Consider the following 17,920-nt stretch of genomic DNA (forward strand, 5'->3'; position numbering starts at 1 on the left):
CGTCTGGCCAAGCACGGGGAACGGAAACCAATGGAAGCAATGAATGGTCAGCTGCTGCGATCCTTGGTGTTGCCCACTGTGGAAGTCCGATAGAAACTCACAGCTCAGGGGAGAGGGGTAGACAATGGAGACAAAGCACGCGTTGAAGACGGCGAAAAAGATACATGTGCGACACTGCAGATTCTTGAGCGCTGAGAGCATGAACATGATGAGTAGGGTGACTGACGCAGACACTTGCGAGTCAGCAAAGTGAAGCCACACTTCATCTTCTATACTCATGTAGAGGAATCTGGCTCCCTAAGGAAGTTGAAGTTCCAGTTGGAAGTGGAAAGCGCCGTGGCAGAGGATTGAACGCGGATGTTCGCAATCTCCGCCGGGCACAGCTACGCCATGCCCAACCCAGCCGAGGGCGAACCATGTGCTAAAGGTATAGAGCGCGATCGCCGCGATGTACGACTCGGGTGTGCCTTGCTGACCCTTGTTGACGACCGAGATGGAGCTGGCAAGCACAGCCATCGACGCTGCCATCCGTGCAGTGGTCCAGAGCATCGGGCTGCGGTTCCCAGCGCTATCTATGAGGAGGTGCGCGAGGATACCGGCCGCAAAGTACTCAGTCCCGTTCCCGAAGTTGAGCAGCCGCCCGCTGTACAAGAGGTAGTGAGTTGCCCCGTCCGCAGCTTGATCAAGCGGGTAGCGGTCGCTCCTGCCCGCGGCGAGCAACACTCAGATGTTGTCATTGGCGATGATAGACTTGAATAGGGTCGAGGTGTAGTAGGTGATGAGCTTCGTCCCAGGAAAGGGGATGATGAACGGCAACAGCCAGAATCACGCTGCATGTCTTTCACAGCAGGTAACTTCTTCGCAAGAATCACATTGATACCTCTCAATTGCTGGAGAGCCTGATCAATAAATACGACGGTGGCGCGGTAGAAGTTCTGATACTTGTCGTTTGTAAACAGCTCCTTGTACCAGAAATCCCTCAACTCCTTGTCCGCCTGCACCCTCGAGCCATCGAGCTGCTGAGTGACAGCCTAGACTTCCTCCTTTTCAGGGCTGACATCGTCGAGTTGCACGAAGATATCCGTCGCTTGCTGCTTGAGGACATTCCGGATACACCAGCGTAACGATTCGGGGAGGCATATGCCTCCGAAAAAGACAATGATTGGGAAGAAGCACTGCAATGCGACGAGGAAACGGCATTGCACCAAGCTGCTTTGTGATCTGGAAGAAGGCAAATGCTGCAGAGGGGTGGCTTGCTTGAGCAAGGAGATCAAGGAAATCGCTCGCATCGGCACGTTGCAATCCAGTACAACACCATGATGTCGCCGGCACTGAGCGAGCCCTCGACGAGAACCAGCATGTCTCGATTGTGCACCTTGAAGAGCTCCGAGTGCCAGACTGGAGCTATAAATATGCGCATGCCGTTGCCTGCAGCAAGTCGAGGGGCCTGGTCAGCCTTGCAGAATAGTCAAGCTATTTCCCGTATCGCTCAGGGAACAGCCTACTCACTCAGCCCAGTAATCAGGCGTCCGACGATATATTAACCGAGAGAATGAGAGCTAGCCATAATGACAGCGCCGTCCGTCATCGTCACGCTGCCGAAGATCAGCGTCGACCTGCATCCGATCGCGTCGCCTTTCCACAAGCAGAAGTGCGGACCAAGCATGGCGGAAAGGTCGTAGCTGTCATCACGGCGCCTTGGGCATTAGGATCTTCAGCAGGGTGGCCGGCGGGACGCTCGAAAGGCGGAGATGCGATGTGTGGGAACTGGTAGAAGAATTCTTCCTCCGGCTTGGTCGGGAGTTGCACGAAGCGGCGAGTCGCTTTTTCCGCGCATGAATGGCACTCCCCTGCGCGAGTTCGTGCTGCTTCACGGTAAGCAGCTTCGAGACGACTCCCGGTCGAACTCAAAAGAGAGCAAAGGCGGCGACTGCGACAATGACAACGCTGGCCTCCAGCTAGCGTCCCTTGATGTTGCTGCCTGCCAGCACGGGAAATTGCGAGGCCAATTTTGGAAGATCTTCGGAGACGCAAGTGGTGCGGTCAGCAATTCTAGCTATCCCGTGGCGCTCATGTTTATCTCTCCAAGCTCAGAATACAAAACAGCGCGCGGCAGACTTTCGTGACGGATAGTTGGGAGCAATGTCTTCGTGGGTATAGAGTAGATGCATAGATGATCTTTGTAGTCAATGCCACCATTCCAAGAGCGCATATGCGGTTAATCGCCTCCACTGCGCCAGCGTGTGCCGCACCCAAACGCAGCACGGAAAGAAGGAGCTCGCGCTCGACCGGTGTCTCTGGCGCTGTAACTATAAATGGATGGCTCAGCGCTGACGCACTGGTCACTGACGTATTCGAAAGAGGCGCAGCATGCAGCACGATTAGGGGGGTACGAGGATAAGAACGACCTGCTGTCCATGGTCAAAAAAAAGTTCGCGACTGCCAACCAGGACGACGTGAATTGTGCCACAGACCAGTACATGATCGTTGTGGGTACCAGTATGTGTGTGAGAGAGAAGAGGGTAAAGCTGTTGTGGCTGGGTGGCAACCCAACCCGAGAACTGGGCCATTGCTGGCACAGAACAGATGCACGATGATCTCATCCCACACCCGACCCGCAGTTGTTATTATTCCACAGGACGTACACGCTCGTATTTTACGTAAGCGTCTCAATCTCTCTTTATGTTTGCGCGGGGGGCGAAGTATTCATCATAAGTGGTTTTCGCCAGCGGTGCATATGATTAACGAGCAGCTCTTCCTCCGCCAGAACGATCGTCTTTCAATGGTAGGAGACACAGCGCAGTGGAAGCCATCCATGTAGCATACGCCACACAGCTGGCGCAATGAATCGCAGTCTGCCGCAGAAGCTTACATAAATACCGCTGAAGAGGGTGACCCCCCCCCGGCCCAAATAACTCAGGCAAGGTGGTCTGCTACTTGAACAGGTTCCTCATCCACTGGACCGTGTGTAGGTACGGGACTCCTCAAGGTTTCAGGCATAATCCCTCAACAGGAGCAGAATAAGAAGCCGTTGGACCATCATGCAGAGAGAGGGGGGAAGGGTAGACTCCAGAGACCAGAGCGAAATGCATTACATAGGACCGAAAGAGTCTGAGAGACCATGAGAGTTACGGTCAATCCCCGAGCTGCCGCATGAAGAGATCGATCGAGTTTCGGACTGACCAAGGACATAATGCTACGCCTCATGTATGCTATGAATAAGTTCTTGTGAGACCCGAAAAGCAAGAAATGCCTGGCCAAGACGCACCCGGCATTCTCCTGCGCCTACAATCCTCGTGCAGCAGGTCACACCTCTCCTTCCTCTTTGTCCACTTCCTCGTCCGCTGTCCTGGGACGCTGTCGGGTGAAAGCGAATATGCGCGACACGTCACCAGTTAGCAGGAAGATCTATGTACTTAGAGCGAGCTTCAGGCATCGACTTACCTTGCTACTGCTACCTGCGCTGACGGAAGCACCACCGGTCGCCGCGCGCTTCTTCCTCGAGGTAACGCGCCGAGCTTCCTCAACCGGAGACCTGCTCGTAAGCTCCTTGTCGCCATCGCCGCCGCTGCCACCTCTCTCTGCTTGCTGCTCCTCTGCTCCAGCCCTGCGCCCGCTCCGCCTCTCCGAGCGCTTGCGGTCCCTGTCCCGTTCCCGCTCGCGGTCGTCAGGCAGCGGCTCCGAGTAGTCCAACTCAACCTCGCGCTTCTCGCGCTTTCTCTCCCGGGAACAATCCGCGCCGCCATCATGAGCTGCGCCTCCATCATTTTCGGCGTCATAATCATGTCGCGATCGACGCAGCTCTCGCCGGTCCGCGCTACCCTCCTCCCCCGCACGATGAGACCGGTCCCGTTCGCGCTCCCGGCCATGTTCGCCGCGATTACGATCGCGCAAAGCTTTCTCTGCCTGCCTTTCTTTCGTGCGCACGACAAAGTGCTGCCATGCCATCTTGCGCGTCTCATCGTCGTGGCAGTCCTTCCATTCGCGTAACGACGTCACCTCGGGCAGCACTTGGAGCTGGTCAAAGCTCAGCTCGAGCCGCTCTGACAAGGGTGGGTCGACGCGTTTCATAGCATAGCGCAGATCCTCGGCCTGGTGGCGCTGTATGCGCTCGGAGCGCTTGCGCTCTTCTTGCGCTCTTCGGATGGCCTCGCCACGAATCTGTGATATGAAATCAGGGCAAGAGTTAGCCTATGCGCAGTATCAAGCCAGTAATGGACAGGCATTTGCGCACATCTTCGAATATCAGCGTTCGTTCCTGCTCGGATGCGTCGCCATACCCGCCAACATCCTCCACTTTAGCATCAAACTCCTCCCGACTTATGCCCTCCTTGATCTCAAAGCTGACACCACGGAAGCCCTTTTCGATGCGACGAATGTGTTCAGAGAGTCGGGTGTCCAGCTCGTCGATAATGTCGTAGAAGTAGTCGAGAGGCGTGGAGCCAGGCTGGCCCAGGATCGCGATGAAACGATCGTCTTCCTTGATCAGCGGGTACACATCGGACCACTTCGAATTGGCATTGATCGTCCCATCGTCCTTGAGCTCCTGCATCAACTCCTTGCAGGCTGTCCGGCGCTTACGCTCCGTCCGGCGCTTTTCGTCGTCTACCTGCTCGCGCCGCTCCTGTTCGCCCTTCTCAACGACGCGCATGTGCTCTTCAAAGACAGTGATCATGTCTGCAACGTCCATCTCTTGCAGTCGGGCGTCTTGCGTGTATTCCTCCGATTCCAGAATCGTACGCTGCGCGTCGCGCCAGCGCGTCATGACGTCCATTTCAAAATTCTTGAACAGGGACATGAGCATGTCCATATTTCGATGCCGTATTTCGCGGGCGGCCGTCTGCTCTGCATCCCTCATTTCATGAATGATGCTCTCGAAAACGACGCGCGCCTCTGCCTCGTCTTTAGAAAGAGCCCATTCCTGCGTATTCCCGAACCACTTTCTGGCGGTCTCGAACGAGTTGTGGCTCTTGAACTTGCCTGCAAAGAGCTTCTTCCAGGCTTCGGCAGCCTTCCCGCGGCGGATCGTTTGCTCCTCGCGCTCCTTGGCCCTGAGCATCTCGATGTACTTGTTGAATGCGGCCTTGCGCTCGCTTAGCGACTTGAGTGCCTTGTACAGAGGCTCTGTCACAATCGTGCGCATCGTCTGCTCCCACGTCCATTCTGATGTGACACCTTTCTGTCGAAGCAGGCTAATGAATGCGTCTTCCGCCTGGTTGGCATCTTCGAACAACGGCGCATCCGCCCGAGTGGCACTCGGTGTTGGGGCGCTGGCATCCACAACGGGCCTTATCGGGAGACTGGACGGAACTGCGCCTGCCGTGACCGGCTGTGGTCCAGAGACAGAAGCTACCGGTGTTCCTCCAGGAAAGCCAGGCGGTGGGCCGCTGTATACCGGGCGGTTTGGCAACCCATTAGCCAAACCAGTAGGTGGAGCGCCGGGGCTTCCCGAGGGTTTAGCTTCTGTTTGGGAGACAGAAGGAAACATGCCGACGACGTGAGCAGGGGCTGGGGAACCGACAGCTACTGAGGGCGACTGAGGCGCAGGGTCTTCAGGCAGATCTTTGAAGAGGTCCTGCAGCTCCTGTGGGAGCGTCCAGCTGCTCTGTTTGGTCTCCGAGTGCACATAATAGGTCCTGTCGCCCGACTTGTATGCCTTCCATGGTGTGCCTTCCATCGCCCGCTCCCGAGGCGTCTTCAGCTCGGTCGGCTTCTCCCACATGGAACGCTTCTCATTTGCATTGTACCAGAAAATGCGACCGTCCTGATGTTTGTGCTCGGTCTGCAAGAACGACAATCCCTCAGTGCTCCGTCAGCTCGCAAGCCCAACACAGCGGATGCAAACGTATGCGGTGTCCTCACCCATGCGCTGACGCCCGGTTGCGGCAGCGCCGGCGACGCCGCTGCTCCCATTTCCATCGCTGCTAGTCACACTGGCGTGCTGCAAATTGAAAGCTCCGCTTCTCTTCGCACGGCCGTATTCCCGAGCCTTTACACAACGCAGTATCTCTGGAGCTACCACGCAGAAACAGCGTATAGCCTTATGCTATGTAAGCAGATGGTCTCAAAGCCTTAGGTGTATGTACAAATGAGTACATGTGACATGGGGAATCAATTGAGGATGATGGTCTCGACTGGTGACTTCGCGTCGGCGATCCCGAAAAAAAATCACCGCGCAGCTGTCAATAAAGTAAGATGCCGAGATAATTCCAATCAGCTGATGACGAGGCGACTGCCGTACAGCAGTACATTGCACAATGCAGCAGGACAGGACGAAAACGGGGGTTTTTTTTTTTGGAAAAACTGGAGGCAGTTGCATAGGCCATGAGTGCACTGCTCTCGACGGGCTTGCACCGGTTTAGGGAGGCTGCGCAATCCGCAATACATTTCAAGTAAACCCTCCCAAAGGCCGCTCAGGCATTCCCTTGTGCAGTGCCGTACAGAGGAGTGCTTTGTATATATGTAGCATTCATCAGATGGCGCGCTGATCACATGGCAAGTACAAATGGAGGGGTCACCCTCGCCGAGGATACGTCGGTGTCTTATCCGGATCCTCAATATCGTCCTGACCCTGGCGCCGGCGAATGCTGAGCGGCGGCGAGAGCGAGCGACCAGGGCTCCGCTTTTTGCTTCTCTCCTTGCAGTGCGCAGGCCCGCGATCACGCACATCACGCTCGTGGCTGCGACCCTCCCGATAACCCCTGCTGCTGCTGTGTCGCGCCTCATCATATCTCCTGTCGTGATCGCGGCTGTCGCGTCGGGGAGACCGAGATCGCGAGTGCGAATGTGATCGTTCGCGTGATGTGCGCTCAGCGTATCGCTCCTCGCAATGGCTTGCTCGCTTGCCGTCCCGCTCGCGATCGTGACGGTCCCCGCGGATTTCTCGTTCTTGGCGCGACTCTCCGTGTCTGGCACAGCGATACGAGTCGCGCTCCCTGCGATAGCGCTCGTCGCCGCTGCTATCCTCTTCGCGCCGCGAAGTACGATATCGATCGGGATGTCGATGGTGGCTGCGAGACGACATGCCCCCCTGATCTTCCTGATGCCTATCGCGGTTATGTCGTCTGCTGGGACGCCATCCCTCGCGCTCTTTTCCCTTGCCCTTCTCGTCGCGCAACTTGCCCTTAACCTCCATCTTGGCCAGTTGCCTCGCCGCTCTGCGCTCTTCCTTGCTGAGCTTGGCTTCTAGCTCGCTCGATCCTCCTGCGGCAGATGAGTCGCCTGCCGAAGCATTCCAACGCGAGCGCGACGGGTCAATGGTCATCTGATTTGTACCTGTTGCAGACGCACGCTGGCCTGCTGCAGTCGCACTTGAAGATGAGCCGACAAGGAGAGCGGAGCCTACCCGAGAGTTGGATCCTTCGGACCGGCTCAGCAGAGGGTTTGCACGCGGTTTAAAGCCTCTGTTCAGGAGATGTAAGCATGGAACTCGTGCAAGCCAGAAAACATGTGTGTGTACACTTACAATGCAGCAGCAATTGCTTCCTCTTCGTTTCGCTTGAGCTCCTCTAGTTCTCTCCGACGCTTCTCTAGCGATGATTCGCTCCCTTGGCCAGCGTCTGCGTCCCCCTTCGCCTTGTCTTTATTGTACCATGTGATGTCCTTGCCTTTTTGCCATCGGCCTGTGGCGGCCATGATTGTGTTCCCCAAATAATGCTCGCGGTCTTTGTCATTCTGGTCGCATGCGCGTGGGCGTCAGCGCGGCTCGAAAAAACGTTGCACATGTTTTCAGAGTGCAACTCACTTTGACTGATTCCCAGCTGAACTCAGCAGCACCGCCCCTGCGCAAAGAGAAGTATTACGGTGTCAGCATGTACCCAATCGCACCGCAGTAGAGAGCCAGGCTTGATTAGCAGCTCACCTCGTGCCACCGCGAGACGGATGATACATCTCGGCGAATCGTGAGAGCAATTTCCTCTTTTACTGACAGCCACAGCAGCTGCTCCAGCAATCGACTTCTGGAGCGATGCTTGATGTTGAAGGTGCAAAGACAGCCTGTAATTTGTGACAACGAAAAGGAGATGCAAGCGCATGCTCTCCTTGTTGACTCTTGCACAACACTTCTTGTGATAGAGGGACGCTGCCGCGAGGGAGAAGATGCAAGTGTGGGAGGCAGCGTGGGGCACTACGCCTGTTTGATTGACTTACCGTTTCCGCGTCACAGGCCCGCCTGTCATGCCAAAAGTACACCAAGCATTGCAGCAGTGTCCGTCATAGGTATCCCGCGCTGCCGGCCTGCCCCCATTTGGTCTCGTCGTTGTTACCTTGTCAATATACCACCCGGTCCCAAACCTGACCTAACCCATTCTCAGCATCCGCGGTACGCTCGATTGACATCTTCGAAATCATCAAGCCCCTGCTGAACCCCCAAGGAAGTCTGACTTGCTGGCCCGTCCGACCACGCAGAATTCGCCCTTTCCCGTCCGCTCCTCTTATTCACCAAGAAAGAGATCCCAACGACGCAAGGTGAACTTTGAGCAGGCTTGACGACAATGGCTGCCGAATCCAACTACGACTACCTATTCAAGGTCGTCCTTATCGGAGACTCTGGCACGGGAAAGTCCAACCTACTGTCGCGATTCACGCGCAACGAGTTCAGCCTGGAGAGCAAGAGCACCATCGGCGTCGAGTTTGCGACGAGAAGCATCGCTGTCGATGGCAAGACTGTCAAGGCGCAGATCTGGGACACAGGTGGGTTTTACTGGTACCATGCTGCTGGGGCACTGGATCTATGGGGGTCTGTCTGCCCCTGCAGAAGAACAAGCATACGCAGGAGCAGGGGAGCAAAGAGGACGCACTCTCCAGTGTGACGTTGGGGCGGGGAGATGATTGCAATGATGCTGCGTGACCTCAGAACTGGTCCTGGTTCGCGGCAATGCTTTCAAGGAGCTTAATGAATGGCATTAGGCTCACTCGGGGTATCGGGATGCTCGCGATAATGCTGTATGAGCCAAGGAGTTGAGCTGGTGGGGCAGCGATGCTCGAAGCTCTGAAAAGCAGCAGGTGTGTTCCAGACCAGCAGCTGTCTTCCGACTTGTGGGCCTGGTCATTGTTGCCATGGATTCATTCTTAGCTATTCTCGCTTCGCCTGTTACTCCCTTTTTGGAAAGTAAGTTCTGACGGACGCGATCCACCTTCGCCTCATTCCGTACCACAGCCGGCCAAGAGCGCTACCGCGCCATCACATCCGCATACTACCGAGGGGCCGTCGGCGCTCTGCTCGTCTATGACATTGCCAAGCATCCAACATACGTCAACGTCTCACGGTGGCTAAAGGAACTCCGGGACCATGCGGACAGCAACATTGTTATCATGCTTGTCGGGAACAAGAGCGATTTGCGCCATTTGAGGGCAGTGCCGACAGACGAGGCAAAGGCATTTGCTGGTGAGCTATCAACATTGTGGGACTTGGCACTATGCACCTCGGCACTTGCTTACTGAACCCTGCCCCGACCCTGCTTTGCATATTCTCAGCGGAGAACAACCTTTCTTTCATCGAGACTTCGGCGCTAGACGCATCGAACGTTGAGCAGGCGTTCCAGAACATCCTCACAGGCGAGTCAAGTCCATGCCATGCGGGCAGTGCACCAAACTTCACCTTCAAAGGCTGACAGCTTGCTTTTTACCTCCCTCAACTTCGTAGAAATCTACCGCATCGTCTCAAACAAGGCGCTGCAGTCGTCAGACGACGTGATCCGGCCTTCGGGAGGCGAGACGATCACTGTGCAGCCGAGCGCGAACGACGGCGGCGCAGAGAAGAAGGGCGGCTGTTGCTAATCCGTTTGTTCGTTCACGATACTGCTGAACCTACTGCTAGCGGCCTAGTCGCATCAAACCAATATCGGGAATTCACTGGAAGCAGGAGGCGCTTCAACCCGAATCTTCTTTGCGACCACAGCAGGAAGCACTTGACTTCAGGCTGGGCACTCGTTGGACCCGACGATGGCATGTGGTATCTCATTCCCGGCTTTCAGCAGCACATCTCTCTAAAGAAGACATGTAATCGGCTCGCGTCCGGCACCATTCCGTTATCTGCACTGTACTACGTATTCCGTATGCTGTACATGGTTTCCCTTGCAAATCTGGAGAATTCTCTCTCCCTGGCAAACGTTGAAATAAGTTGCATGAAAGGAACATGTTTCATCTTAGCGGTGTGCCAGTGGCCGCGTCAGCGAACCGAGAACAGTGGTGCTTGAGATACCTTCAACATAAGGCTTGCTATCTTGGAGCCTGGTTGCGTTATAGCCAGCCGGATGGCCCCGGACTGGGATGACACGCGCCTGTCTTTCACCGGAGGAGAAGCGTCTCGACTAGACCACAAGCTGCCATCTGTGTGTGATCCGGCGCTAGCAGCACTTGAGCCAAGAAAAAGATACATGACCGTAGGGTGGTAAGGGGCGTGTATGTTGTGTGCAGATTGCCGACGACTGTGACTGCCATCGGACAGAAGATCGGATGGCGGCGTGGCGTGGCGAGTGTACGCCTGTGCGTTCGGAACTGCCACAGGTGTGCTCTGCCCACGTGCGGGCGTACACATCACGCCGACTTTTCTTTTCCCTGATTGCCGGCAACAAAAAATTTAAATGGCTCCAGGCAGGAAAGGCCGTTCGTATTGGCAATTGGTTGCATTAAGATCATCGTGTTCTACGAAAAAATTGCGCTCTCGGTCATGATAGAGATTTTACACCGTATCTGAATTCGTGGTCGGAGGGAACGCCTGTCATGAAAGGACGATAGCCGCAGCCTCACATTTTGCCATCATCCACGAGCGCGAGTCACCGACCGATCCCACGTTCGCCTCTCGCTCTGGCTGGAATCTTTACCCTGGCGTCAACAGCATGCCGACACAGTATCCATTCTGGCTCGGCGGCGCAGCTGCATCGATAGCAGCATGCTTTACACATCCTCTCGATGCCGTCAAGAATCGCATGCAGACGGCAAAGACGAAGCAAGGCATGGGTTCCGTTTTGGTGCAGACTGCCAAGAAGGAGGGGATACCCGGACTTTATGTTGGCCTGACGGCTAGCTTGCTTCGGCAGATGACATATAGCGTTGTCAGGTGAGTGCATGCGAGTGACCACTACCGACTGCTGGAAAGGGACATTGGAAAAGCGCACGACCGAACAATTCTTCCCTTGCGCGTGTCCTCGCCCTCTGTATAGATTCGGAGCCTACGATGCGTTGAAGGAGCATTTGCGGTCCCCAAGCGACAGCAAAGGCCCACTACCAGCGTGGAAGATGGCACTGTGCGCAAGCCTTGCAGGAGCAGCGGGCGGCTTGGCGGGGAATCCAGCGGACGTATTGCTCGTACGCATGACCTCCGATCTCAACCTGCCTTCGCAGAAGCGATACAACTACTCGAACGCTTTGACGGGGCTCGTACGCGTCTTCCAAGAAGAAGGGCCTACAAGCCTATTCAGGGGCCTCACGCCGAACGTAGTACGCGCCATACTCATGAATGCGAGTCAGCTAGCGACGTGAGTTCAACCACGATTATGGACACATTGAAGAGCCGATTGCTGATGACGATTGCATGCTCTCGCCTGGCTTCAACAGATATGACATGTTCAAAGAGTCGCTCGTAAGCTCGGGCTTGTACGCAGAAGGAACATGGCTGCATTTCAGCGCGTCGTTCCTCGCTGGCACAGTCGCGACGACGGTATGCTCCCCAGCAGAGTGAGCTTTGCAACCTGAGGCCGATGCACTGCAGAAACCATCTGATGCTAGCCTTCTCTATCTGGTCGCCTTTAACCTGCTCTCTCTTCCTCTACGTAGTGTCATCAAGGCACGGATTATGAACGGCAACGACAACGGGAACGGCGGCAATCACGGCTTTAGTGCTCTCAAAGCTGCACTTAAACGGGAAGGGCCCGGCTTCCTTTTTAGAGGCTTCATGCCCGCGTGGATCCGCTTATCACCCAACGTGAGCTCCATCGGCCCCTCGAGACGCCTATTTGAGAAAGCTGATTGACTCACGGGTTTTGCTTATGACATCAGACCATAATCATGTTTATCACACTCGAGAAGCTGCGACTGATTGTCGACTGGTCTCGTGGAAAGGGTACTCTCGTGTCTGCGTGAGCAGCCTTATACAGCTTCTGTCATCTCGACAAGACAGCTGGCGCTACATATCTCCATCGAAATGCTCTGCCCGAGGGCAGAACTTTCGCACTGCTCGTGATTGAGCGAAGAACGATTTGGACGCAACAATAGAGCCGAAAATACATGCCCTCAAGGTCGCAATAAACCTCACCATCTACCACCCACTTCTGCTTCATCTAGGCACGGACGCCAGAACGAGAATCCTCACAGCATGAGCGAAAGCACGGTAGAGATACATTCGCATTGTATACTAGTACACAATTTGCAGGGTAACAATATGTTACAGAGACGACGAGGAATACACAAAGTCCCAAAGACTGATATCGTGAGCTGCACCCACGTGCAAATTCAAGTTACCGTGCACCCCGTGCCTGCTGCTGGGTTTCGAAGATGAGAGAGTTTTGTGCGTGCTGCCGTAGCGCTGCGAATGGGGAAGACGTTTTTGACAGGTCGCCCAAGATCGCGTTCTGTCGAGCTTTTTCTTGCGCCCTGGGAGCACGGAGTGATTAACAAACCAGTCAACATCCATGCGTGCGAGTGGGAGGATGTTTGTGCCCGCTGCTCAAAAGGCACTCTTACTCACAGCACTTTCTTCCTCTGCTTGACCGAAAAGCCAGCCGAGCTTGCTTCATTATTCTCGACGGCGCCTATCTTACCCTCGTTCCTCTTTTCCTCCTCCCTTTCCACCTCTTCTTCCTGCACTGCATCTTCCACCTCCTCCATCGCCATTTCGAGGTCGCCGAGCCCCTGCGCGTTGCCCGCGAGCTGCTCGTGCTGTTTACGCTTCGCGCGCCGGAGCGCCGACTTGCTCATGGTGTGCGGCGGCAACGATGCGAGTGCCAACGATCCAGCAGGTGCATGCGAAAGCAGCTCCCGCCTGCGCGCGGCACGTTTCGCTGCTTTTGTTTGCGTCCCAAGTGGCCCGTGGTCTAGAGTCACGGTGGCGCCGATTGAAGCGCTTGGGGGTGTGACATTGCCGCTGCTGCCGTCGCGAGTAGTGCGCAAAGGTGCTTTGAAAACTCTTCGCTTTAGGGCAGCTGTAGGCGACACGGCCTTCTTCAGTTTGCTGTTTGAGCTGGAAGACGATGAGGAGGGCTTCTTGCCGCCTGAAGCAGCCGACCCGCCATTCTTGCGCGACTTGATCTGCGAGCGCACCGCCTTTCTGGTCAGTATAGGCAGTCTAAGCTTCCGGGCTCCGAGGCGGAGCGACTCACAGCCATCTCAAATCAATGATGCAGTCTTTCGCGTGCTATCTGGGGACAATGATGCTGCAGATGAAGATGGACAAAGTGGCGAAGCAGATAATGCATGTAAAGTTCATGTAACAGATCCTTGAAAGGGATGTGCTTTCGACCCAAATGCAGTCGGTGTTGAAAAAAAGACACGCTGCGGACTCCATGCCAGGGCCAGTGGAATATTCTTCATCGCAGACAAAGTCCTTCACATAAATACATGCGTGTCATAGCTTCGCATGACAGCGAGCGATATTATGGATTGTTCCCCTCTAGGTTTTGCTTTTGGTCAACGGCAGCATAGCTGCATCGATCAACCGCCTTGAAATTAGAGGGACCTTTCCCCCTGCTCATGGAATACCAGCCCACATGCCGGATCAGCAGGCATCCCCCGAAGGAGAAGCACCGCGATCAACGACATGTTTTCGACTACGACGCCAGGAGAGCCCGGGTCCACAAGCGTACAGGAGAAAAGATCTATCTTGGAGTCGCCGTCAGGGTCAAAGCCGTGAGAACAGGTGTACAGACTCGCTCACTCATGCCCACCTCCCGAAGGAGAAGGGCAAGAAGCTACCTGATTTTACACCTCCCAATCTGACGGAGCTGGGTGCGAACGCAAGAGTCGAGAATACCTAGACCCGCGTGCAACGCCCATTCGGCTCCTTGGGAGAAGAGAAAAGAAGGGAAGAAGGAGTTCTTCCCAAAACACAACTATATATTCGGTCGATCAGACTTTCGACATCCTTCGGAAAATTTTGGCTTGGAAGGGCGGAACGGTGCAGAAGCATCAATTATATCACGTGATCCTTCGACAATGATCTTTTCTGTTCGGCACGCGGCCGTCTCATGGAATGTCATTGTGACGATTCGGTCAATATATCAACACTGATCAACGTATGGCTCAAAGCATGCTCTTGCTCTTTTTACTTCGCAACTTTCGCTGCCGAAAGCTATTAATACAAGAATGCCAAACTGTCAGTATGACGACTACACACATACATACGTTACCCCATGTGTACCAGAGGCCTGTACCCTTGCGTTGGATATGGTCAAGTTTTCGCATGAGTCGTGAAAAACCAATATCTGAAGCTAAACTTTGAGAACGTCACCTGTTTCACCATCGGAAGCATCGGGGGAAAATGTGATGGTTGTGACAGCATGTGGGCCATGGGCGATGGCATGGCGCAAATTTCGTGACAGTCGAATGGATCAATAAGGCGATGAAGCATGAATCATGAACAGCGGCCGGATTCTTTTGATATATACATAGACTGCACCGGGTTATCATAATGATCCTTTGTCAACATTGTTTCCGTTGTTGGCTGCGTTGTAGCGTTGTCCACGCTATCGTCGCCACCGTCGGCTCCACTTTCTGTCTCTGCCTCCTCGTAATATGGACGATGGGATTGCTCATGACTTTGGCCTTTTGAGCCCACGTGCACGACCAACGTGGTCCACGAGACATTTCGACGCTGTTCGAGCACCTCTTCTGGTTGCAGAGTGCGTTGTAATGACTTAACCCCAAGCATGCCATGTTCTTTCAGCGGCATTTCTAGCAGAATGGCAACGTGATCGCGTATGTCTGCCTCTTCACCGTTAAACTTTTCGCAAAGCGAAACCATCTCCCTTGATCCTACCTAGCTGCCGATTCGTACTTCCAAGCATTGCCCGGCCTGGCGGAGCGTCGAGTACTAACGAATACCCATTCACTAGCTTTGAATTGACCTGAACAGGTTCACGGCAAGTGGCGCTTAACACTGAACCGATTCAATGTCCCCTGAAAAGCGCAGCAAGTAGAATATCTGGACCCTCGAAGAAAGCGATTCGGCGCATGTCACCACCCGGCGATGCAAAGTGACTCTCAATTCTTCCGGAAATGACTTACCACCGTCCAAACAGGCCAACTCCATCTTCGTCGATGTCCCAACACCTTTGATTCATCTGCAGATTAAGAGGACCGGTGCATTCAGTAGAGGCCGCGCACATCGTGCTCTTGTAAGCAGCATGCGGTCAGATCGCGTGCCGAGAAAGCATCCAGCATCGCAAAGCTTTTAGCTTCTGTGGCCTTCGTTTGCTGCAAACGGGACTCTCTTCTCATGCTGAGGCTGCGATTGGCGGTTTCGGTTGGATGGCCAATGTGCGCGTTTTTTTCTGGGCAAAGAACCCCCGGTAAGCCGCAACGGGACAAATATCCACACCTACAAAGCCCCTTTTACTTCATTCTGCCCTTACTACGAGCCCGTCACCGCATTAGGTACGGAGCAAGCAGCAGTTTGAAGAATATGCTTGTTGAGTTCCTCCGACACTGGTATGAGTTTGCATAAGATATCGACACGTAAAGAGTAACAGCACCGCTGTGCAAATCCATGAGCCACTTGGTGTAATTCGGAAACCTCATTGGGAAGTATCTTGAGCATCAGCCTTACCTCTCGAGCGAGGACGTGCTTCGTAGCATCCACTACATGCAATCCAACCTGTGACTAAAAACCTGCCTCCCGGCCAGGAAAGACTTGCCGCCGAAAATTCCCACCGCTGAGGAGATTACAGATGCCGCAGCGAACAAAGGCGGACAGTCATACCTGGGTGCTAGGCCCATTGAGTCCTCGATGGAAGCCCGTTGACAAGGTAAAAAAAATTGAATGGAAGATGGCGGGAAACATGATTAAGGGTTTGGCGTGAGCCAGGCGGTCACCTTCGGGAAGTAAGTCGTCGACCTGCAAAAAGGTTCGAGCATCAAGAGAATGCCGAGTGACGGGACACGCGCTTGGATAGTGGGCTAGACCGAGTATTCGCACATGCGATGTATGTATCGTGCTCCCGGTGCTTACAGGGAGCGGGTAACAGGATGCCTAGGCAGGTTGCTATGACCATGGAAAATGCAGCCGAAGTTTGCGCGGCTTCAAAGTCACGGCGCTCTGATTGAATAGTAGCCAAGAACAAAGTCATCAGCAGACGCAATGTCGAAAAGTGCGCGATCAGGGGACGTGGATAATCGGAGTGTACGGTCACACCACGACAGCAGGGTATCTAGGAGAAAAAATTGCGGAAGCAGGCCGGCCCAGCAAACGAGTCGAAGGGGAAGCGCGCAGAGCAGACCTGACCGAAGAGGAGAAAGAATAAATGGCGGCCACGATGGATAACAGGTGCTTGGATGGAAGCGAGCTGGTGACAGGAAATGAAGACGACCTATTAAATGGTGCCAAAAGGAGAACCGAAGCAATCGCGGATACGGCATGAAGTATGGGCACACTGTGAAAGGAGGGGCTCTGAGAACAGGACGGGTTGCCGCGACTTGGGGCGAACCTTGTGAGCGGACGGGCAGGACCTAAACCCGCGGCAAGGAGAGTTTGTGATGTTGCGCTCCATGTGGACGGCGCAAAGATCGACTGATTGAAGGCGAGCAAACAATTGAGTAGATGCAAAGTGACGTGAATGAAGGGTCGATACAAACGGGTCAACATATGGAGCTGGAGTGGAAAGAGATAGAAGGACCAAGTGGTGCAATTTGATGCCGAAGCCGCACTGAAGAGTGCGGGTCGGTCCCCAGGATTCGACGACACACTGGGTGTGCTCCCAAGTCCCGAGTTCTTATGAGTCCTGACCCCCGACCCCATGAAGCACACGGGTAGGGTGAAATCCGGTTCTCAGCACGACGCATAAGTGGTCGACGTGCGGGAGTGTCAGACAAAAATACGGATGAGCGAAATGAAACGGGGCAAAATTTGACAATGAAGCATGTATGTGCTAGCGTACGGGACGCGCGCGTGCTGGCTGCAACCGCAACAGCGAGCGGAGGGGGAAATGTTGGAGAAGGTCAGAACAAGCAAGATGCTGGATAGGCCAGCTTTGGAACCCGGCTTGCGGATCAAAAGGCGGAGAAAAGTACATCGGCAGAAAGCGACGGAGATGACCTATCGAACGGTACCAAAATGAGAACGGTGAAGACGCGGATACAGACTTGAACATACGGTGAAAGGAAGAGGGCAGATATATGGCTGAGGTGTTGGGTAGAACCAAATTGGGATATGGCGAATGTTTAGCCTATGTAAACATATTGATATAGCCGCCAGGTGCCAGCAAACTTGCGGAGGCCACCTGGCAACAGGCATCAGTTGCTTGCATTCCATCCGTGAGGAGTTGGCGCGTAAAAAGTGTTCAAGCAGGTGAGCAAAAAATCGCGATGACGCAAATTACGCGCGTCGCGCCTGCACATTTAGGAATTATTCCGCTTTCCGCACCAGCTGGCACCTCTTGTCTACTGCTTGGAGGCGCGACAGTGGCTCACTCCGGGGCTTTTTTGCCCTTTCCCGTAATGATCCCACCAGCCACCACCCCAGAGCTGTCGCCTGTACGAGGTGAACACAGCCACCATCGCCACACTGAACAACACACCCACTGTCAATACTCTGTTTAGACGTTTGCAGGCCAGAGATCGCTCCGCATTCGCTGACTGTCAAAGCACTTCTTGGCGCCCCCATTTGTGCTCTCTCTCAAGCAGTCCTCTCCAGTTTCCAGCCTCTGGACTCTCACCGCGTGGTTCGTCCAATTCCCTATGGCCAGACCTAAAACACTATTTTGTCTCTGTT

The 17,920-nt window shown here is 54.5% G+C and overlaps 9 protein-coding genes across 9 annotated transcripts; 2 read left to right on the plus strand and 7 right to left on the minus strand.

Annotated features, from left to right (window-relative positions):
- Positions 1-297: 297 nt before the first annotated feature.
- Positions 298-1,289, minus strand: K437DRAFT_264263 (uncharacterized protein; the record flags this gene model as incomplete). The annotated part of the gene is made up of 3 exons (XM_013385960.1): positions 298-722; positions 830-1,031; positions 1,059-1,289. 3 exons carry the CDS (start codon positions 1,287-1,289, stop codon positions 298-300), a joined length of 858 nt encoding a protein of 285 aa, XP_013241414.1.
- A 1,764-nt stretch (positions 1,290-3,053) lies between these two features.
- On the minus strand, positions 3,054-6,103 carry K437DRAFT_238815 (uncharacterized protein). Its single transcript, XM_013385961.1, has 5 exons — positions 5,863-6,103; positions 4,235-5,782; positions 3,445-4,161; positions 3,184-3,357; positions 3,054-3,111 (listed from the first exon to the last, which is right to left on the minus strand). The coding sequence occupies exons 1-4, from the start codon at positions 5,917-5,919 to the stop codon at positions 3,307-3,309; spliced, it is 2,373 nt and encodes a 790-aa protein (XP_013241415.1). The 5' UTR covers positions 5,920-6,103; the 3' UTR covers positions 3,054-3,111; positions 3,184-3,306.
- Positions 6,104-6,399: 296 nt separating this feature from the next.
- On the minus strand, positions 6,400-8,018 carry K437DRAFT_250052 (uncharacterized protein). The gene is made up of 4 exons (XM_013385962.1): positions 7,862-8,018; positions 7,745-7,781; positions 7,466-7,674; positions 6,400-7,403 (listed from the first exon to the last, which is right to left on the minus strand). Exons 1-4 carry the CDS (start codon positions 7,888-7,890, stop codon positions 6,515-6,517), a joined length of 1,164 nt encoding a protein of 387 aa, XP_013241416.1. The 5' UTR covers positions 7,891-8,018; the 3' UTR covers positions 6,400-6,514.
- An 88-nt stretch (positions 8,019-8,106) lies between these two features.
- K437DRAFT_258617 (ras-domain-containing protein) lies at positions 8,107-10,139 on the plus strand. The gene is made up of 4 exons (XM_013385963.1): positions 8,107-8,691; positions 9,158-9,385; positions 9,475-9,555; positions 9,644-10,139. Exons 1-4 carry the CDS (start codon positions 8,493-8,495, stop codon positions 9,775-9,777), a joined length of 642 nt encoding a protein of 213 aa, XP_013241417.1. The 5' UTR covers positions 8,107-8,492; the 3' UTR covers positions 9,778-10,139.
- Positions 10,140-10,642: 503 nt separating this feature from the next.
- K437DRAFT_258618 (putative DIC1-mitochondrial dicarboxylate carrier protein) lies at positions 10,643-12,359 on the plus strand. The gene is made up of 5 exons (XM_013385964.1): positions 10,643-11,059; positions 11,163-11,477; positions 11,557-11,676; positions 11,776-11,923; positions 11,998-12,359. Exons 1-5 carry the CDS (start codon positions 10,839-10,841, stop codon positions 12,079-12,081), a joined length of 888 nt encoding a protein of 295 aa, XP_013241418.1. The 5' UTR covers positions 10,643-10,838; the 3' UTR covers positions 12,082-12,359.
- Positions 12,360-12,367: 8 nt separating this feature from the next.
- On the minus strand, positions 12,368-13,421 carry K437DRAFT_295826 (uncharacterized protein). Its single transcript, XM_013385965.1, has 3 exons — positions 13,317-13,421; positions 12,686-13,245; positions 12,368-12,591 (listed from the first exon to the last, which is right to left on the minus strand). The coding sequence occupies exons 1-3, from the start codon at positions 13,320-13,322 to the stop codon at positions 12,456-12,458; spliced, it is 702 nt and encodes a 233-aa protein (XP_013241419.1). The 5' UTR covers positions 13,323-13,421; the 3' UTR covers positions 12,368-12,455.
- Positions 13,422-14,500: 1,079 nt separating this feature from the next.
- On the minus strand, positions 14,501-15,193 carry K437DRAFT_188337 (uncharacterized protein). The gene has a single exon (XM_013385966.1). It carries the CDS (start codon positions 14,954-14,956, stop codon positions 14,567-14,569), a length of 390 nt encoding a protein of 129 aa, XP_013241420.1. The 5' UTR covers positions 14,957-15,193; the 3' UTR covers positions 14,501-14,566.
- Positions 15,194-15,983: 790 nt separating this feature from the next.
- On the minus strand, positions 15,984-16,314 carry K437DRAFT_258622 (uncharacterized protein). Its single transcript, XM_013385967.1, has one exon. It carries the CDS (start codon positions 16,278-16,280, stop codon positions 16,068-16,070), a length of 213 nt encoding a protein of 70 aa, XP_013241421.1. The 5' UTR covers positions 16,281-16,314; the 3' UTR covers positions 15,984-16,067.
- Positions 15,999-17,096, minus strand: K437DRAFT_188330 (uncharacterized protein). Its single transcript, XM_013385968.1, has one exon. The coding sequence runs from the start codon at positions 16,946-16,948 to the stop codon at positions 16,340-16,342; it is 609 nt and encodes a 202-aa protein (XP_013241422.1). The 5' UTR covers positions 16,949-17,096; the 3' UTR covers positions 15,999-16,339.
- Between the last annotated feature and the right edge of the window lie 824 nt (positions 17,097-17,920).

The sequence above is a fragment of the Tilletiaria anomala genome (genome assembly GCF_000711695.1).
Source record: "Tilletiaria anomala UBC 951 chromosome Unknown K437scaffold_90, whole genome shotgun sequence".
In the NCBI taxonomy this organism is placed as follows: domain Eukaryota; kingdom Fungi; phylum Basidiomycota; class Exobasidiomycetes; order Georgefischeriales; family Tilletiariaceae; genus Tilletiaria; species Tilletiaria anomala.